This window comes from Anneissia japonica, unplaced genomic scaffold (assembly GCF_011630105.1).
Source record: "Anneissia japonica isolate Jap-2015-1 unplaced genomic scaffold, ASM1163010v1 scaffold69_len1423075_cov170, whole genome shotgun sequence".
Lineage (NCBI taxonomy): Eukaryota > Metazoa > Echinodermata > Crinoidea > Comatulida > Comatulidae > Anneissia > Anneissia japonica.
In genome coordinates this window covers 973651-994669 of record NW_022748202.1, presented here as the reverse complement: position 1 = coordinate 994669, position 21019 = coordinate 973651, and the positions used below count along the sequence as shown (strand labels likewise).

At 33.9% G+C, this 21019-nt stretch overlaps 2 protein-coding genes across 3 annotated transcripts in view; one reads left to right on the top strand and one right to left on the bottom strand.

Moving 5' to 3' along the window:
* Nucleotides 1-1265: 1265 nt before the first annotated feature.
* Nucleotides 1266-15089, bottom strand: LOC117120784 (dynein regulatory complex protein 11-like). Its single transcript, XM_033265874.1, has 13 exons — nucleotides 14944-15089; nucleotides 14095-14422; nucleotides 13117-13494; nucleotides 11840-12133; nucleotides 11167-11310; nucleotides 10529-10604; nucleotides 9783-9931; nucleotides 5923-6074; nucleotides 5210-5400; nucleotides 4512-4795; nucleotides 3920-4097; nucleotides 2896-3134; nucleotides 1266-2176 (listed from the first exon to the last, which is right to left on the bottom strand). Exons 1-13 carry the CDS (start codon nucleotides 14952-14954, stop codon nucleotides 2042-2044), a joined length of 2559 nt encoding a protein of 852 aa, XP_033121765.1. The 5' UTR covers nucleotides 14955-15089; the 3' UTR covers nucleotides 1266-2041.
* Nucleotides 15090-15136: 47 nt separating this feature from the next.
* LOC117120783 (putative helicase MOV-10) overlaps nucleotides 15137-21019 on the top strand; it is a 25295-nt gene continuing 19412 nt past the window's right edge. The window contains exons 1-2 of one of the 2 annotated variants that reach the window (XM_033265871.1): nucleotides 15137-15245; nucleotides 20503-20558. In XM_033265871.1, the coding sequence (XP_033121762.1) occupies nucleotides 15199-15245; nucleotides 20503-20558 (103 nt within the window). In that variant the 5' untranslated portion in view covers nucleotides 15137-15198. The remainder of the gene's footprint in view (nucleotides 15246-20502; nucleotides 20559-21019) is intronic. The other variant, XM_033265872.1, reaches the window with a different exon arrangement.

Here is a 21019-nt window from a genome sequence, read left to right as displayed (position 1 = left end):
TCCAATATTATCCCAATGAATTTCATGAATTCTATGGTTATACTAGTAAACAAACAGACATTTTTCCTGTAAAGATTTTTAAGATAAACATTCCAGTGGAATTTTGGATTCAAAAGTACTGTCTTATTTTTTAATCTACAATGTAATTAAAGTAAACAACAAATATAAAGGTTATAATCTAATGAGGCAAAAGAAAAAAAAAATTAACTTATGTGTTAGACATAGCGACACATGTGATCGGTGTCGGTTTAAACTTTTATCTATTTTTTTTATCTAAATTTTTCTTTTTATCTAAGTTCTTCTCTCCACCCAGGAGAATAAATGGGTACCTGGGGGGGGGGGGGTTGCCTGTTACTGCACCAATATGAGAGCACCAACACTTAGAGAACACTTAGCTAGAGAATTATGACCAGGGAACACAGAGCACTTACTAAAACTAAAGGAAATGCGCTATATAAATACAAAGTACAGTATGATGTAGTGACTACATAGCATAGAGGTTGTTGAATTACAAGCACAATTTGTTTCTTTTCTATCTTTAGGCAAGACTTTTGCATACCTTGTTTCGTGAAATTATTTTTTAATGGATCGTCAGAGGAGGGTCTTCCTTCAATTAAAGACCATTTTGGGACAGTGGTTTCCATGGCCTTTAACAGCTTTGGTCTCTTATTAGAATAATAAATAAAAGACATTTATAATTTGGCACCACAGTAAAGTGGTGTTTAATTGGAGGTGGTGTTTAATTGTAGGGAGATCTATAGTGTTGTTCCGATATTATTTCTTCCTTTCCTATTTAGATCTTTGAATACACCGTAATTCGACTGAGCCCTACCCCATTTTATTTTTTTGCCAAGGTTACACTGAATCTTAGATTAAAAAGTCAAACCCACGCTGTGAATTTTGCTTGTCGTTAGGCAAGGTGCTTTACCTATGTCTGTTTCTCCGACCAAGAGTACAGTACACATGTGGGCTGTAGAGTCAGTGAATGTAATGGTTTGTCTCTATGCCATCTGTAAGCATTGATTAGGTATATTAACCAGAAAGCAAAACAAAACATTATTTCTGTAATTAAATCAATGAAAATTGATATCCTATTAGATCCTTTTTATACGAGAAGTCCAATATTTTTTAATTGAGTGTTTATGAATTTTTTTTTGTGACAAACATTTAAATTGTTAGTGGTAGATAATGAAGAGGAAACTGATACAAAATTATGTAGTTAATAAAATATAAATTTCAATAATGTCAGTTATAAATTCAATATATGCAATTTATCACATTGTTAATAATCTTTATTCATTTTAGTATAATTAATATCATGTATTTTTGCATGGTCAGATGAAATAAATGTTTAGTATATTCGAAGTCTCTGTTTATTGGCTTTTCTTAAAATTTTCTTAATCATTTTAATACTCATTTATTGCAGTAGTATGATATTCGACAATCTTAAGCCGTCAATGACAATTATTGAACATGTTATTCTACGACGCAAACCATCATGTCTGCTTTAACTTGTACAGACCTGCTTTTATATCGCACTCAGTTCTAATGTTAATTTTTAGAGGCGATTGGTTTCTGGTCGTAAAAAACAAGGGGTTTTCTAATCAAAGATGGTTGGCGGGTCGCATACATAGGGTTCAAATTTATGTTTGCGGGCTGGAACAAAATAACCATCAGGCCACAATTTGCCCAACCGTGCTCCCAATATCTTGCACTTAGCCCTCTAACAGCATCTGTCATCTATTTCTGTTAGAAATGTGAACGACCTATGTTGCACATCCTGTGATTGTCTGGAGATGCTTTATCTTCAATGTGGTTCTTTTATATTCCTTCCTTTAAAGTATTCCAGATTTAAGAAGTCATGTTTTTAACTCATAAATATTTTATTTTTAACCAAGGCAAATTTGATGTATAGTACAAACATATCGAAACATATTTAATATCTTTGTCAATTACCACTATAATTATGCTTCAACAATTACTTCCGTTTGGAATGTTAATTTTAGTTGGGGATTTATAAGCCGGAGGATCTGGATCTAGTTTACTTCTTCTTCTTTCCCTTCTTTCCACTCTTCTTTCCCTTTTTCTTTCCTTTCTTGCCTTTTCCATCATCTTCATCATTGCCTTCAGCTGCTTTTGCACGTTTCTTTCCTAAGGGTGTTTTTGCATACCAAGACTAAAGAAAGAAAAGAAATGCTTGTTTACAATTTATTACCTCCACCAAATGAAGTTGTGTATTCACCACTGTCGTCTGTGTGTTAGCAAAATTATGCAAAACTAATGAATGGATCATCATAAAATTTAGTGGAATGGATTTTTGAATATAATATTCAAAGAGATGATTGAAAATTTTGAGGTGGTCAGATGAAAGCATAAAAGAAAATGGAATGGACTGCCTGCGTAATGTTCGGTATTCAGGCACAGGGTGGAAAGTAACGGAATCACCATTCATACACGACCTATCATCATCACTCTATGTAGTGATGATGAAATCTTTTGTATTGTAATATAGCCAAAAAGAAAACTTTCTATAATCAGGAATTATCTTAAAGTTACAGTATATACAAAATAGAATATACACTTATATATGATATGTTTTTAACTCATAAATGTTTTATTTTTAACCAAGGCAAATTTGATGTACAGTACAAACATATCGAAACATATTTAATATCTTTGTCAATTACCAATATAATTATTCTAGGTGTCCCAAATTTTGAGAAGCTACTTTAAGATTTTGCAAATCTTGACACATTGTATTTTACTGCACATAATTATCATACCCATTGCCAGCTAACTTTCCCTTTTGCTATCCAACTAATTCTTAGCACTCTGGTGTCTTCTTTTCACCGTCTTTCATCTTTATGTAGGAAGGTGACTATTAAATTAGCTTACCTTAAATGCTTCTTCCTCCTCCTTGTAAATTGGATCGATCCGTGCTAGGGAAGGGACAAACTCGGCAGCAGTCAGAGGCCTCTTGGCCAGTTGGGACACCCTTCGTTCTGTTAGCACCTGCGTGCAAGCAGTCACCAGGTGCTTCTGAGTGTAGCCGTCGCTGATTTTGGTCAGAGAGCTTACGTCTAAGTTTTGGGTGATGATGCCATTCTGTTTGACTATCAAACTTCGCCACAGTACTGTTGGGATATGGCCACATAACTTATTATTCATGTTGAACAACTAATTACAATAGTCAATCAGTAATTTATATACAGGTCTCCCTTCAATTGAAGACCATTTTTGGGACTGGGGCTTCCATGCTCTTTAGCAGCTTTTGTCTCTAATTATAGAATAATAAAGATAAAAGATTTATATATTTTGGGACCACAGAAGACCCTGTATTTACTATTATTATCAGAATCAGGAAAATCTATTCACAATTTCTGATCAATGATCACAATCATTTTCTCTCCATGATGTTAGAACTATCCATTCATAGACCAAAAGCTTTTCAGAAACAAATAGTATAATGTCATAGTATCATAAAACAATCCTTAATATGGTCAACTCTCCATACAGATATTCAGAAGCTAATTATAGGCATAAGATAATAGTTAAATATATAATTCCATTAAAAGAGTTTATTTAACTTCATGATTGGTCATACATTACTGTTACTACTGCAAGAGTCAAACTCATAATAGGCATATGCAGACCCTCAAATCTGGAAGGTTTTTTGTGATTTAACTGAACCATCAAAGTGATAAGTAATTTACATTTTACATGCTAAATGCTTCAGCTCAAGGGGAACCCCTGACCCCCTCCCCCACAAGAATTCTTGCCCTGGACCCTTTCACCTCTAAAACCTGTCCCTGAAATCCTGGTTACGGGCCTGATATGTACTCACTGTTTTGGCTTGTATCACAATTACACACATGTAGCAACTATAATTTTAATAGGTATACGATGACCAATGACTTACAATGCCTTGATGCATAGTCTGGTCTCGGAATAAGAACAATCTTTTGAAAAGCCCCAGTTATGCCTTTCATCTCGCAATCAAATGGACAACGTGATGTTCCGACAAACAGGATACGGTCCTCTGGCTTCAGGCCTTTTAACATCTTGGGGATTTCCTTCTTCAATCGCTTTGGGTCGGTCTACAAATTAAACCAAAATGTAAAAACATGAAAATATTTGCTGTAGTAGAAATTTGGGTCAGAATAGTAGTATTAATAATAATAATATTAATAAACGATAATAAAATATTAAATAATATTAATTATAGTATAATAAATAATAGTAGTAGTAATAACATTCATCATACTGTAACATTTTTGATAATTATTATTAGGGGCCTATAGATAATAATACTGAAATTCCTAAAATAAAAGTAATAAGAAAAATTCAAACATTAAAGTACATGATTTATAACAATAAATACCCAACTTTAGTGTATATAGTAATTGTGGGAATAGCTTGAACAACTTGGAAAGTCAAAAATTAGGAGATCCTACAAGTTTGTATGTAACTTTCAAAGTCTTGATCAAAAATGTTTAAACTTAATACTCCACCTTGTCTGTTTTTGGAACTTTTTTCAGCCATGTTTTTTCAGCATCATTCATTAGGACCACTGACGGTTGTAAATTCCTTGCTACTTTTATCACAATATGCATCAGCATCTGTAGTCCGCTCTTTCCGGGGTATTTACCAGCGATGTTGGCTGCCGTAAGGTCAAAAAGATTTGCTCCTGTCTCTGTGCAGATGGCGTGGACCAGGCTACGCTTTCCTGTTCCTCGAGGACCAGCCAGAAGCAGAGATTTTATCAAGGGCGCTTTTTCGTGCACAGCTTGTGAACCTAAACAAAATGGTAATGACTAAATGAATGAATTAAAATTAAAAATTTAATGAGGATCTGTTGCTTGGTGGTTAAGAATACCACCTCCTAATCCCAGGATTCCAAGTTAAAATCCTGTTAATTTTTTTCTGATGGCTACAACCAACTTAATTTCACTCCCTAAGCCCTATAATTAGACGTTACAGCGCACCACAATGTGCCCATCCTGTACGACCCAAAAGGACGGAAGAACAATGGATGCACCCCTCCACGAAATGGAAGAACTAATATACTTTATACTTGGCCTACATAGTGAGAGTATTTGTTAGATGCGAATAAAATAGCACTGAAAAAAACAGCTTGCAATTTTGTGAATATTTATGAGGATACATATTGTATAGTTTTTTATATGGTTAAATATAATTATATACTTACCTAGAGGAAGAATTCCATATAGCGCCACCAATTGACGAACATCTGATAATGAAGGCATAGGCTCAATATTGGCCTGTCTCAGGGTGGTTCCTAGATAGCTGTATTCTCCTTCGTATTCCCTCAAATAAAACTTGGGAGAACGTACCAGGATGCCCTCTGTTACCATCTCCTCATACAATGAATCGATCGTTCTTTAAAATAACAATGAGGAGTGGTTTATTAATATTATTTTACATCTGGTATGCCCAAAAAAAATGGTAGAAATGGTTGCAACAATGATTATGATCTGAACCAGGAACGTCATTGGTTCAAATCCCTGATTATTATGCCTGTGGGAAAGAACTTTATCTATGTCATGTCTCTTTCCATAGGGGAGTATAAAAGAGCACTGTGAGCATTCTATGTTGAATGCAGTGGCATATATAGGGGTACGTAGGGGCGCTTCCCCCCACCCCAAATTATCCTGTTCCCCCAATCTCCCCCGCCACTGAAAATATTCAAGCAAAAGAATCGTGAGCAAGTGGTTATAAGTCACCTCAAATCAACTTTTTTGTGAGCTAGCACCCCTCAATCATTGAGCCCCCACTTCACCTTAGCTCCCCATAACCCCCCCACCCACCACCATTTCAAGAATCATAAATATGCCACTGCTTGAATGTATTATTGCTTATAAATATCTGTATGACTAGGAGTATTCCTAAAATACAACTTACCTATCTGGTGTAAGGTCCTTTTCCTTCTTCTTTTTCTTTCCCTTCCCACTTTTCTTTCCACTCTTCTTTTTCTTCTTCTTTCCACTTTTCTTTCCACTCTTCTTTCCTTTTTTACCTTTCTTGCCTTTCTTTCCCTTGTCTCTATCTACAGCCTACAAAAATATACAAAAACATCAGGTTGTGTGTTAAAAAATTATTTGTATTTTGCCTTTTTGTTATTAGTTTTGAACTGAAAGGTCATAGCTAAGCTAAGCTGTCCAACAGAGGTGGAGGTCCCCAAGCTAAGCTGTCCAACAGAGGTAGAGGTCCCCAAGCTAAGCTGTCCAACAGGGGTGTAGGTCAGGTGCAAAGCCCTGGTGCTGGTAAAAGTGTACAACTTAATTATGCCCAATGGGCAGACCTCTGCCCCCAACTGGATTTACCCCTGAATACCAATACAAGATTTCTTTCTGCAGCCTTATGGTTTTAATGTTTTCCAGGGCTTCCTTGCAAATTGGTGCTGCTAATCCCTGAATAGTTATGCCTACCCTGTAGAAAGAAAGCTCAAATATACAGTATGATAAATATACAACAAAAATAACATACTAATTTTAGATTCTTCAGTTCTTGTCTCATCAGCTCATCGACTTGTTGGCGAATCTCAGTTTCAACTTCAATTCTTTTGTCTTCTTTGATCAATTCCGCATCGTGTTTCTGACTAAAATTAGTTTCTTCATTGCGAGTCCTCCACACACCTAATTACGTGAAAATCCTTCATTAAAATATGCTCATTGTTATTGGATACACTATGTAAAACTTGTATTGTGACAATCCTTCTCCTACATTCATTATGCAAACTTCAAAATCTATGCTTAGTAAGTGCACAGAAACTTACTTTCTAAACTGTAGATGGTGCTAGAAAGAAGTCTAGATAACAAATTGTATTTATTTATTTATCTTTTTCCTTTGTATTACACATCCAGTATACAATGATACAAACACCTTCCACTATGTGTTGCTCTATGTTCTGTCATAAACCAAAAGGTTTTTCAAGGATTTGATCCCAAAATTGGATGGTGAATACCAAATCAACCACCATCCTACCTCTCCATTACATTCAATTGTTATTATTTTTCCAGTATATCAATTTTTACTATGTTGAAACACCACAATGACTCATTAAAACAGAGATGTATTCAATTCAAGTAAAATACATTTTTATTGAGGTCCCCATCTGAATTCATCCCTGATACATCAATATACTACAACAGGATTTTATTTCATTTAATTCATTATAAAAAGTGGATAATTAACAATAAAAACCTACTTTCATATACATTGGAGCTCTCATTGACTGTTGAAAGGAAATTTGATGGTTGCAGCTTGAAGCCTTCTTCCTCTTCCTATAAAATAATAAATAACACGAGACAGATTTTATTATTTAGGTTTACTTTTAGGTAATGTACAATACTAGATACAGGACTACAGTCCTGCATAATACCCATACTTCTGGTCCTAGTAATTTCTATCTTGGCCTTGTAGTCAAACCTCACTAGTTGATCACATTTATTATTACGATGTGAGTGTACATCACGAAAATATCATAGGAATAATGTTTTGGCCTATCTGACGTGTTTATCATACTGAATACTCAGTACGTTCCCAAATACTTGCGAAAAAAAACCTTTTTGCAATACTTTTTTCGCAAATATTGAGTATTTGGTACGACACCATGTCAGGTAGGTCAAAACATCACTCCTATCACATTTACTAAAACAAACCTGTGTTATAACCACTGTAATGATTAAAGATATTCTACCTAATCCAAGTATTAAAAAAAAAAATGTTGATCTTAAAATTAGGTACAGCTTTTGACTGAAAACATGAAAAAGGAAGTATTTTTGTTTGTCAATCACACACGTACATAATAGTTAAATACGGTTCATAAAATGCTATCTACCTCCTCATCTCCTCCTTTCCCTTTTTTGCCTTTCTTTCCTTTTTTATCCTTCTTTTTATCCTTTTTCTTCTCCTTCTTATCCTTTTTCCCTTTCTTTCCCTTCTTTCCTTTGTCTTCTTCTTGCTCACGTAGTTCTGCCTCCACCTACAAACAATAGATAATTCAACATATAATGTTAACATATATCTTATTGTAAATTTGTTGATTCATTCTCAAAGTAGTATTCTGACAATGTAAGGCCACCATCATTCATTTTTAAATAGTTGATTATTACCTCCACCAAGGGAGTTATGCATTCACACCGTCTGGCTGTCTGTTAGGAAGAACTAAGGAATGGATCACTTTATATTTTTGGAAGAAAATGTCAAAGAACAAGGTCAAGGATATTAAATTTTTTACTCTAGAGCATAAAAGAAAATGATGGAATCATCCATCATACACCGCAGCAAGCGTAATGTTGGTTATTCAAGCACAGGGTGGAAAATACCAACCGAAAATGCATGGTTTGAGTGATGGTTTGCAGTTGCAAGTTTTTAAAAACACTGTGAGAACTTTACTTATCTAAAGTTTCTAATATTGTTTGATTGTTGCTAGTATTACTATTACATATTGTTCTTTTCTTTTTATTTCATCTTAACTCTAGAAATAGGTTTTGGCCATATCTACCTCCTCCGGTGTTTTCTCTTTGAAAATCATAGCTGATCCCCCTTCATCCTCATCAGGATAGTCCGGAAATTTGCCAGTCTTATCACGGCATTCAATAAACCACTGCCTAATCTGGTCCTGCATGGTCTCCTTGACATCAGGGCCCTCGACTTCACGGAGTTTGTCTTTGATTGACACCAGCGCTTTCTGGTATTCTCTCTCGTGATCAGTTTGCGTCACTCTGCGGGCATTTTGTGTTTTTTCTGCAAGGTATTGCGGCGTGTTCTTGGGATTACCGGCTTGTGGAGGGGATATCTGCATGAAAAAATATATTTATTTTATTCCTATTGGTGAGAAAATACAAAAATTTACAAAAGAGCCAAGCAAAATACACAATAAGTTTCAAGGGAAAATAACCTGGCAAAAATTACAGGAAGTCTCCATCCTACCTCTCAATTACATTAAATTGTTATTATTTTTCCAGTATATCAATTTTTTTACTATGTTGAAATAGTACAATGACTCATTAAAAAAACAGAGATGTATTCAAATCAAGTAAAAGGCATTTTTATTGAGGTGTTTAAATCAGAAGAGATTTTCCCCCATTCGAATTCATCCCTGATACATCAATATACTACAACAGGATTTTATTTCATTTAATTTGTTATAAAAAGTGGATAATTAACAATAAAAACCTACTTTCATATACATTGGAGCTCTCATTGACTGTTGAAAGGAAATTTGATGGTTGGAGCTTGAAGCCTTCTTCCTCTTCCTATAAAAAAAAATAAATGAGACAGATTTTATTATTTAGGTTTACTTTTAGGTAATGTACAGTAATAGATACAGGGCTATAGTCCTCTATAATAGCCATACTTCTGGTCCTAGTAATTTATATCTTGGCCTTGTAGTCAAACCTCACTAGTTGATCACATTTATTATTACGATGTGAGTGTACATCACGAAAATATCATAGGAATAATGTTTTGGCCTATCTGACGTGTTTATCATACTGAATACTCAGTACGCTGTCTCTTATACACATCTAGATGTGTATAAGAGACAGACTTAATTATGCCCAATGGGCAGACCTCTGCCCCCAACTGGATTTACCCCTGAATACCAATACAAGATTTCTTTCTGCAGCCTTATGGTTTTAATGTTTTCCAGGGCTTCCTTGCAAATTGGTGCTGCTAATCCCTAAATGGTTATGCCTACCCTGTAGAAAGAAAGCTCAAATATACAGTATGATAAATATACAACAAAAATAACATACTAATTTTAGATTCTTCAGTTCTTGTCTCATAAGCTCATCGACTTGTTGGCGAATCTCAGTTTCAACTTCAATTCTTTTGTCTTCTTTGATCAATTCCGCATCGTGTTTCTGACTAAAATTAGTCTCTTCATTGCGAGTCCTCCACACACCTAAGTACGTGAAAATCCTTCATTAAAATATGCTCATTGTTATTGGATACACTATGTAAAACTTGTATTGTGACAATCTTTCCACCTACATTCATTATGCAAACTTCAATATCTATGAAACTTTCTTTCTAAACTATAGAGGGTGCAAGAAAGAATTCTAGATAACAAATTGTATTTATTTATTATATTATATATATTATCTTTTTCCTTTGTATTACACATCCAGTATACAATAATACAAACACATTCCACTATGTTTTGCTCTATGTTCTGTCATAAACCAAAAGGTTTTTCAAGGATTTTATCCCAAAATTGGATTGTGAATACCAAATCAACCACCATCCTACCTCTCAATTACATTAAATTGTTATTATTTTTCCAGTATATCAATTTTTTTACTATGTTGAAATAGTACAATGACTCATTAAAAAAACAGAGATGTATTCAAATCAAGTAAAAGGCATTTTTATTGAGGTGTTTAAATCAGAAGAGATTTTCCCCCATTCGAATTCATCCCTGATACATCAATATACTACAACAGGATTTTATTTCATTTAATTTGTTATAAAAAGTGGATAATTAACAATAAAAACCTACTTTCATATACATTGGAGCTCTCATTGACTGTTGAAAGGAAATTTGATGGTTGGAGCTTGAAGCCTTCTTCCTCTTCCTATAAAAAAAAATAAATGAGACAGATTTTATTATTTAGGTTTACTTTTAGGTAATGTACAGTAATAGATACAGGGCTATAGTCCTCTATAATAGCCATACTTCTGGTCCTAGTAATTTATATCTTGGCCTTGTAGTCAAACCTCACTAGTTGACCACATTTATTATTACCATATGAATGTGCATCAGGAAAATATCACAGTAATGATGTTTTGGCCTATCTGACGTGTTTATCGTACTGAATACTCAGTACGTTCCCAAATACTTGCGAAAAAAACACTTTTTGCAATACTTTTTCTCAAATATTGAGAACGTATAGAGTATTTGGTACCACACCATGTCAGGTAGGTCAAAACATCACTCCTATCACATTTACTAAAACAAACCTGTGTTATAACCACTGTAATGATTAAAGATATTCTACCTAAACCAAGTATTAAAAAAAAAATGTTAATCTTAAAATTAGGTTCAGCTTTTGATTGAAAACATGAAAAAGGAAGTATTTTTGTTTGTCAATCACACACGTACATAACAGTTAATACGGTTCATAAAATGCTACCTACCTCCTCATCTCCTCCTTTGCCTTTTTTGCCTTTCTTTCCTTTTTTGTCCTTCTTTTTATCCTTTTTCTTCTCCTTCTTTTCCTTTTTCCCTTTCTTTCCCTTCTTTCCTTTGTCTTCTTCTTGCTCACGTAGTTCTGCCTCCACCTACAAACAATAGATAATTCAACATATAATGTAAATGTTATCTTATTGTAAATTTTTTGATTCATTCTCAAAGCAGTATTCTCACAATGTAAGGCCACCATCGTTCATTTTTAAATAGTTGATTATTGCCTCCACCAAGGGAGTTATGCATTCACACCATCTGGCTGTCTGTTAGCAAGAACTAAGGAATGGATCACTTCATATTTTTGGAAGAAAATGTCAAAGAACAAGGTCAAGGATATTAAATTTTTTACTCTAGAGCATAAAAGAAAATGATGGAATCATCCATCATACACGGCAAGCGTAATGTTGGGTATTCAAGCACAGGGTGGAAAATAGTAATACCAACCGAAAATGCATGGTTTGAGTGACGGTTTGCAGTTGCAAATCAAGTTTTTAAAAACGCTGTGAGAACTATACTTATCTAAAGTTTCTAATATTGTTTGATTGTTGCTAGTATTACTATTACATATTGTTCTTTTCTTTTTATTTCATCTTAACTCTAGAAATAGGTTTTGGCCATATCTACCTCCTCTGGTGTTTTCTCTTTGAAAATCATAGCTGATCCCCCTTCATCCTCATCAGGATAGTCTGGAAATTTGCCAGTCTTATCACGGCATTCAATAAACCACTGCCTAATCTGGTCCTGCATGGTCTCCTTGACATCAGGGCCCTCGACTTCACGGAGTTTGTCTTTGATTGACACCAGCGCTTTCTGGTATTCTCTCTCGTGATCAGTTTGCGTCACTCTGCGGGCATTTTGTGTTTTTTCTGCAAGGTATTGCGGCGTGTTCTTGGGATTACCGGATTGTGGCGGGGATATCTGCATGAAAAAATATATTTATTTTATTCCTATTGGTGAGAAAATACAAAAATTTACAAAAGAGCCAAACAAAATACAGAATAAGTTTCAAAGGGAAAATAACCTGGCAAAAATTACAGGAAGTGTGCAAGGAAATAGAAAAGGCAGAAGGACCACTGTCACACAAAAGGTATGTGCTATTACAAAACACAAATTAATAATTAATAATAATTAATTATTATTAATAAATGAAAAGAAAAGATGATATTAATAATAATAACATCAAAAGAACACAAAAATTACACAAAAACATTATTCAATAGAATTATATTAACAATTTCATATAATAAAGTATTATTAATTACATGAAATGAAATTAAGGGATTTAAGATTTTTCAAATAATTTCCAATTTAAATTTTAAACTAAGTTTAGACAAATCGAGTTGGGATACAGAATTTTGAAGTGTCATTCCGAGATTTAATTGTTTGAATGTAACTCAGGATGACAGTTATTAATAATTAATACTTTTTTAAAATAATACTAAACGAAAATTAATAAGGATATTACAGACATTTAAGACTGGAAAATAATTTCTAAATGAAGTAATTTTCATAGTTTAGTGACTTGGCATTAGATAATAATACTAAATAGCCTATATGCTTCAATACAAAATGATTCTGTATAAATGTAGAGTAATCTGATGTACTCTATGAATAATTTGAATAGTTAAATTCAGCAGTTCTTAACCGTTTTGGCTGACAGCCCAAGCAAACAGCCAGGCAATTTGCTGCAACCCACTTGCCGGGATGTTAAAGAAAGACACTCAAAAAGGACAATTAACTGGTTAACAAAATTTGTTCAATTCAAACACTTAAAAGACACTAAAATGCACTCTCTTTAGTAAAACAAATTTTACAATGATTGTGACCCTCTAATTTAATTGGCAACCCAATATTTGGTCTCGACCCATATTTTGAGAAGCGCTGGTTTAATTCATCCATACCATTCCAATGAACATCATTTCCTCTTGTCGTTCTCGTTTGGACCGTTTACGAACAGCATATCCTTTCCATGTTTTCTGAATCCGGACAGCGGCAACATCCGCATCCAGTGTTGGGGCACCACGATTAGCAGCTAACCTCTCGCGCTCCTCTTGTAAGCGGATTTCTCGCATAAATTTGGCCCGTAGTCTGCCTTGCCGTGCTCTCTCGTGAATTTGTATGAGACGTATTGCTTCATCTGTTGTCATTTTCACCTCTTCCTCCTTCTCCTCCTGTGGTCCCATTTTCGCAAGAATCTGCCCAAGTAATTTCTCGCGGTCCTGCAACACTTTGCTTCGTTCATTGATGAAATATTTTGGAATTGGTATTTCTATGTCCCCCTGTAAAAATATATGAATTACAATTTGTTTATTAAATCGTAAACACATTACACACACAATGAACCATGCCTGGTTTAAAATTTCTTTTTTAAATCTAAAATTATTATGTAAAAAATCTTATTCTTGCAAAAATTATCAGTAATTAATAATGGTTATATAACTTTTAAAAAAAATTAATTAAAAAGCTAAACTACTACAGTAGTATAGACCAATCATAATAATAATTATATTTACAAAATCCAATCATAAATTGAGTTTGCAATAAAGTTTACATAATATAATTTTAAATAGGTTTCTGTTTAAAAAAATGTCTCTAAATATAATACCTATTAGCAGCACAAGAAACATAACGTATGGTAGCATTCAGTAATATTTAAATAACATTTAATTATCTTTGAGGATGATAACAAAATTGAAGAACTAAGTTTTCAAACATGTAATAAGTATCTAAATTTTAGTCCTTTTCCAAAGTAGTTATAAATTGTGTATTTACACAACCTTTCACTGTGATCCTCAAAAAAAATATCTAAAGAAAAAAAAAAGTAATTTTATATAGGTAGGTAGTGGAAAAATTTCTTAGACCAAATTGCAACTACTTACTGGTGCTAACTTCAAATCTGATAAAATATCATCAAAATAATGAAATTCTGACAGCTCTAGAAGAACAAGTTCATTTTTTAATTCAAGCACCCTTCCCATCACGCCATCCAGCACATGCCGAATCACCCTCCTCTTCTGTGGGTGAACGATCTGGTCGTAACACTGCTCAAGTTTGTGGAATATGTGTATATATTTTATATACATAGTTGCTAAGTTTTGGAACGCATTCAAGCGATCTTTTTCCGGTTTCGGTGGTTCCGGTGGAAGCTCCTGGGCCAAAAGGTCATTTAGGCTAGACTGGGCTTCTATCCACTGTCTCTGGTATGCCCTGAAATGAATGAGAAACAAAACAAAATGGTCAAACAAATGGACTTCCTTTATTGTAATCTAACATTTGTGAGGATTAGGCACTACTCTACTAAAAACATTGTTTGTAGTGTACGTGTGGGTATTTTGAGCTTGTTAATGTTAATGTCACTGTTTGAATTTCACAGTTGTCAGGGTATGGGTTTTACTTTAGTAAAATAGTAAAATATGGTGGGTGGGGCAGAATTTGAGAATTGACTTGGTGGTGGTTGCAAACGTTTGCTGAAGTATGGTCGTTCTGTAGCTGGATAAGCCTAGGTCTAGCCTGGGCTTAAAACTAAGTCTATGCTAACACAAGAAGGTCTAGCAACTAGGTTAGACTAGGCCAGTGGTGAGAAGGCTTTTTGGTAGCTAAAGTAAAACAGGCAGAAGCCACTTGATCCAGTCCAGAATGTTTTGTTGATGCCTTCCAGCATACCCAACCAAGCAAAAGGATCACAGTACTTCTCTATAATTAACTTAAATTCAAAATAATTAACTTACGTGTGAGACATATTTCTAGAAAATGTTATACGCAAAAATGGAACAATAACAACTAAATCAACAACAATCGAACTTCTTTACAAAACAGCAAAAGCTGGCAGTGCAGCCAAGACCACTGCGCAGAGAGAAGTAAATAATCCTGTTGTCATAACAACATCATCGATACTATAGAGGGCGGTAGTTTTTAAAAGCCAATCGGGAATTCCCCGAAAAACTTGAAACCATGCATGCGCGCATTGATGCGTGGTCCATCCCATGAAACAGCGAGGTGGGCCTGACTTGACATCGCCGGAGTTTTTAAGGTAGGCCTAGGTTTTATGTGTTCTTTTTTACTTTGGTATTCTACATGAATACCATCATCATAATATTTTCATGTAAATTTTTATACTGGTGTTTGTAATTCACGAATCTTGTATTATAGGTAAAATACAATGTTTTAACGTGATGAATGTTCGGTGTCCACCTGAAAGTTAGCCCCAGGCTGGATACCGGGCTGGCAAGCCTGCAGGATGATGATCACCACGGGAGTTCCTCATCACAAGCCATATGCCAGTCAGTGTACAGTAGTAGTAGTACTGTTTATGCGTTTATTTCCTGTTGTCTTAATTTATCAGCAGTAGCCTCACCAAAGAAGCAAGATACCCTCGAATTGATTGACTGAAATGTAAAGATAGAAAGAGTTGTATTGCAGAGTGGAAACTTATTTATTATTCTTTTCTAGGGAATCACCCTTTTCTAGGTAGAACTAATCCGTACCTGTACATTCTTTTTGTAATCATGATTTATTTTTCAGCCCTCTTACGCCTTGTCTTTTTTCTGTTCTGTAGTATACAAATGCTAATAGTATTAATGATTGTTGTACAGTAGGCCTAGGATAATCTCAAACTCAATCGTAAATCTTCATCAGTGGCACTGCAGTACAGTATAGGGATCAATACTTGACAATGAAAATGTAATCAATTATAAATTTCATTACAGTATTTGTTTACTATTATTTATTAATTATGATTACATTACTTTATATTTACCCAATTTGTATGATAATGTTTTCTCAATCACATTGAATGAAATTTCCATGTCTACTAAGCATCAATAATAATATTCAATATTACTTTAATATTTCCTGATATTATTGAAAACAGTTTTCAATATCAGTCTCTAAGCAACTAACTGTTGGAATAATCAGGGCTAATTAAATAGATGAAGCAAATCCAAATCAGCTTTAGTGTAACAGAGAAGTTTCTGTATCAAACTTAATACAAAAGCAATCTGACAAATAAAGGGAAAAAATAAATAATAACTTTTTTTTTATGTGCCAATTTCCTTAATAAATTAAATAAAAAATGCCAGCAATAATATGTTTATTATTTATTATAATTATTTCTTTTCTATCAATTTCCTTGTAAACAAGTGTTAAATTTTATTTACCAAACTACAGATTAGTTTGTAAATTAAATACACAACAGAAAACCTTATTCAAGAAAAGAGGTTGGTTTGAAGCTGAGTTGACTTTTGGGGTCAAGTTGATTTGGGGAGACGAGTTGATGACTTTTCGGGCCTCGATAAGCAGCTATTCTCTGGAGCAGCTTGTAGAAGTGAAAGAGGATGATATACACCTGATTTTTTAGGGCCAGATCTGAGTTCTTCAGGGTGAAAACGACTTTGGTTATCACCAATGTTTACTATGCAGCTCTTTATTTTAAAGGGCATTAAAAAAAAATAAATAAAGTGAATCGCATGCACAATGCATTGAGCCAAATAAAATTAGGGCTGGAAAAAGTGAGCGACCACGTGACCAGCTGATCATTATCATTACCATTATTATTGACTATTACCCTGGAGGCATTTTAGGAAAAAATTTTTTTTTTTTTTTTTTTTACACATCACAATTTGCATACCGGTAATTAAATTTGATATTTATGCTTGCACCAAAACCACTAAATGTACTACAGTTTAGCTATAATAGTGTAAAGATAACATTTGGTGCTGGAGGCTTTTGATCAAGATAATTTTTTATGGTCGTACCGGTGCAACAATGTTTTTTCCAGGCCTGTCCACGCTCATCAAATTATGAAGCCTCATGAAAAAATTTACTATTTGGTATATTTCAAAAACACATTCATTTTTCCATGGACAATAAAATAATGACTATCAGCAAGAAGAATGTTAAGCCTAACAGGAGGTGGGAACATACTGTAAATGGAAGAAATACGTTACAAAGATTCATTCTTTTATAAAAAAAAAAAATGCCAGCCTGTTAACCATTAGAATATAGGATAGTCAAAATAAATAGTAAATACCGTCATCAAAAAATAATTCCAAATCTTGGACATGAAACTAACAATTCATTTTATTTGTCCTTAGACAGTTGTAATTCCCCAACTATGCCTTAATTCTGAACCGACTTGGAGTAAGATTTATTTTTGCATGTGTGCAGTTTAATCAAATTCAAGGTAACGCATACTCTATCCACATTTTTTGATTTGACATCAAATGACCCAAGGTAATGGAAACGTTTTATTTTTTCATGTACCGTAATTGCTAAGTCAATTCTGCTTTGTCATACACAGTACAGTAGTCACAACTAATTGGTAAGTATTAACATAACATCTTTGCAGTTTAGAGAAACTCACAATTTGAGAACAATGCCTAATGAAAACTTGTATAATAATAATGATAATAATAATAATATTTATTCGGAAATCGCTTAGTAATAGTGCATCCATACACAAGAAAAAATAATTATTGTACACACACTGCTTGGCGTTGTTCTTAAATCATAAATTTTCTCTAATAAACTGCAAAGATTTTACGTCAATGCTTACCCATTAGTTGTCAAATCAACAAATGGGGGTATGTGTTACCTTGAACTTGACTGAAGATACTGACCACATGCAAAAATAAATCTTACTCCAAGTCGTAAAGAATTAAGGCACATTGTAGTGAGGGTATTACAGCTTTCTAATCACATCAGTCAAAGAAAGAAACTAAAAAAAAAAAACCGAAAGCCTATCACATAAAAAGAGTATAGGCCTAGGCCTAGTACAATGTAAAGGAAAAGGAAATACTAAAATTAAAAAAAAAAAGTTAAATAAATGTACATACTGTATATGGTTTAGGTGAATAATACAGAAAAATGTAAACACAAGTAGTTATTTGACCAAAGAGGGTGGAGCCGTTGACAAGTAACTTACCTTAAGCTTACAACGAACATAAACAATTGGTATATTCAGAATAAACAAATACAACAAATAACTAAAATACTGTATTATAAATAAATCAGGATAAACTTAATTGGTCACTTAACATGAACTTTAACTTGCCAAGCTAGTCTTAACACTATACAATTATGAGTTGTTGTTTAGCAAGCTTATGGTATAGCAAACAACTCCATAGTTTCATGATCAATTCAATAGATCAACGTTAGCAAGTAAATTCAATAGGACCAACTCTTGCATAAAAAAAATACAATAAAGGTTATTTCTGAATAAGCAATAAAGTGGATGAGTTTTTCACTTGGCGGTTCTTGCAATTTTAAAGGTTTTTCGTTGTGTATTTTTATGAACAAACAAAACTGATGAATTGTACAGTAACTGTTTACCAGGAAACTTGTACAACAAATGTATTTTCATTTTCATGTATTCTGTTATATTATTATATATTGGTGATTATACACCAATCATAAAGCAAAGAAACAGAAATGTAGCATGCATACATGGTTCTACAATTTCTAAACTTTGTTCAACACAACAATCTCAACATCTTATGCCATAAACATTGGATAGCCAGGCAGGGAAAACATCACAATCATGCTTCAGCATCGGTGGTGCCAGGAGTTTGCCGACAAGGGGTCCGACAGAGGGGTCCGGGCCAAGGGGCTGACGAAGCCTCGGTCGACGGACCGGAATGGAAACTCTTTTGTAAGTTCCACAGAGAGAGTTTATGTGACTTAGTATGGTCCACAGTGAGCATTTAGACCATATACAATTTTAGGGATTGGCAGTCAAAATATCTTTATTTGGATAGGCAAATTATTATTAATTTTTGATCTGACGACCCAGTCCTGCATCAGATGACAGGGGGGGTCCATGCCTGTCTGATTGAGGGACTAATTCGACCCCTGCTGGTGCCACCACTGTGCTGCGGCATTGTGGCCGGCTGCAACAATGCATGTTGTTATGCTATTATCAATCAATCAATGGATTAATGCAAGGCGCATAGCTGTCTGTCTGTTACCATATAAGTCAATAACAAAACAATATTACAGTACAGTGCACCCACCAATTCGAGACCACTTTTTCAAAGTATCAATAAACGAACTTCAATCTTTAAATACAAAACTAACCTTCTAATTGGAGACCGAACCACGGGACTGCCCAAATGTTCAGGTCCCAAAGGTGGTCTCGAATTACTTGTATATGCCAACTCTCACGCATAATGCATGACTCTCACGCATGAGCATCCTATTTCATGATTTTATGTATATACAATAATTAATAATAATTATACAAAAATAATTTATACAAATTATTTGAGGTTTTTTTCTTTTCAGTCTTGGACAGATTGCTCTTTTACGCTATATTTTTTAAATATAAAATTATTATTTGCATCTATAGCCGACGTGCTAATGGCAGTCTTTGGAGGAAAAAATTTGGAAACACTGATATAGGTTTTATATACTTTTTCCATTCAGGTTTTAATTATTAAAAAATATAACTGCTCCCAAGTTTTTCGTCAACCACCTTTTTTGTGTCTTAAAAAAATCAGTTGTACTACTGTACTTTCAACAGTATTTTTCCCTCCAGAGCCTGGCTTTAAAGTCAGGCTCCGGAGGAAAAAATTTTTTTGATATGTTGTAGAAGTGATTTTTCTAAGACAGAAAAAAGTAGTTTGATAAAAAACTGAGCAACGGTGAATGAGATACAGATTTTTGAATATTTAAAAACTGGGGGAAAAAAGGTGTAAAAATGGGTGGTTACGCCCCTTTTTCCCCCAGTTTTTAAATATTCAAAAATCTGTATCTCGTTCACCGTTCTCCAGTTTTTCGTCAAACAACTTTTTTCTGTCTTAGAAAAATCACTTCTACAACATATCAAATTTTTTTTTTCCTCCGGAGTCTGACTTTAAAAGTTCATAGGAAAGTATTTTTTTGACCTACATTTTATATTTTTAGTAAAATTTGAGGGTATAGACTGACAATTAAACAATATAGTTTTGATAATAGTAATAGCATAGTCACTGACCTTTTTACAGCACTATTGCGCAATACCCACTATGTAGGTTTTGCTATTTCAATAATTAGCTAATTCTTTTTATTAAACAGATTTAAAAGGAAATTGGTTTTCTTAAATCTCAAGGGTAGTGGTTCCCACAAGTTACCGCACATTACTCTATCTTCCAATGGACTTAGGACTTTAGCGTGTCACATGGTTGCTAAAGCTTTTTGATTGGTTAATTGATATTGATTAGATTAAAGATTGGGAATTCCCAGTTCTAAGAATAGCATTTCAAGACCATATAAATAGGTTGTATAATTTTTGTGCTTTTTATTTCATTCAGAGTTAAATTGATCACCTCGAGTTTCAGAAGATATAAGTCAGTGTGTGCTGCTGGTGGTAAGTTGTGTTTTATTTTTTATTTTTTTATTATTTTAATCAGCAGTTGGATATTCGGCTCTAGATTGCATAATAATAATATGTCCAGATGTGTGTTTAGAACTTTGCATTAACGGATGTCCAACTAGTGTGACATATGATCCGACCAAAGGGATAGATGTGGGTGCCAGTGTAAAGCCCTGGTTGGGTCAAGGTGTAGAGATTTTATAATTTAGGATGGTAAAATTTATGTTTTTAAACCACAATATTAGGAACACTCCAAAATAATTTTGTTTTTATTTGGCAAATAATGTATTTAGTCAGATGTCAAGTTATGTTTGTCATTTCTTTTCGATCAATTTAAATTTTGTCTTATCTTTAAATTAGATTTTGGCTAAGGGGAAATTTTAACGACGTTAAAGTGAAATATAGACAAAGGCTTTTTCGCCCTAGGTGTCAGTTAGGAGTAGTGTATATATATA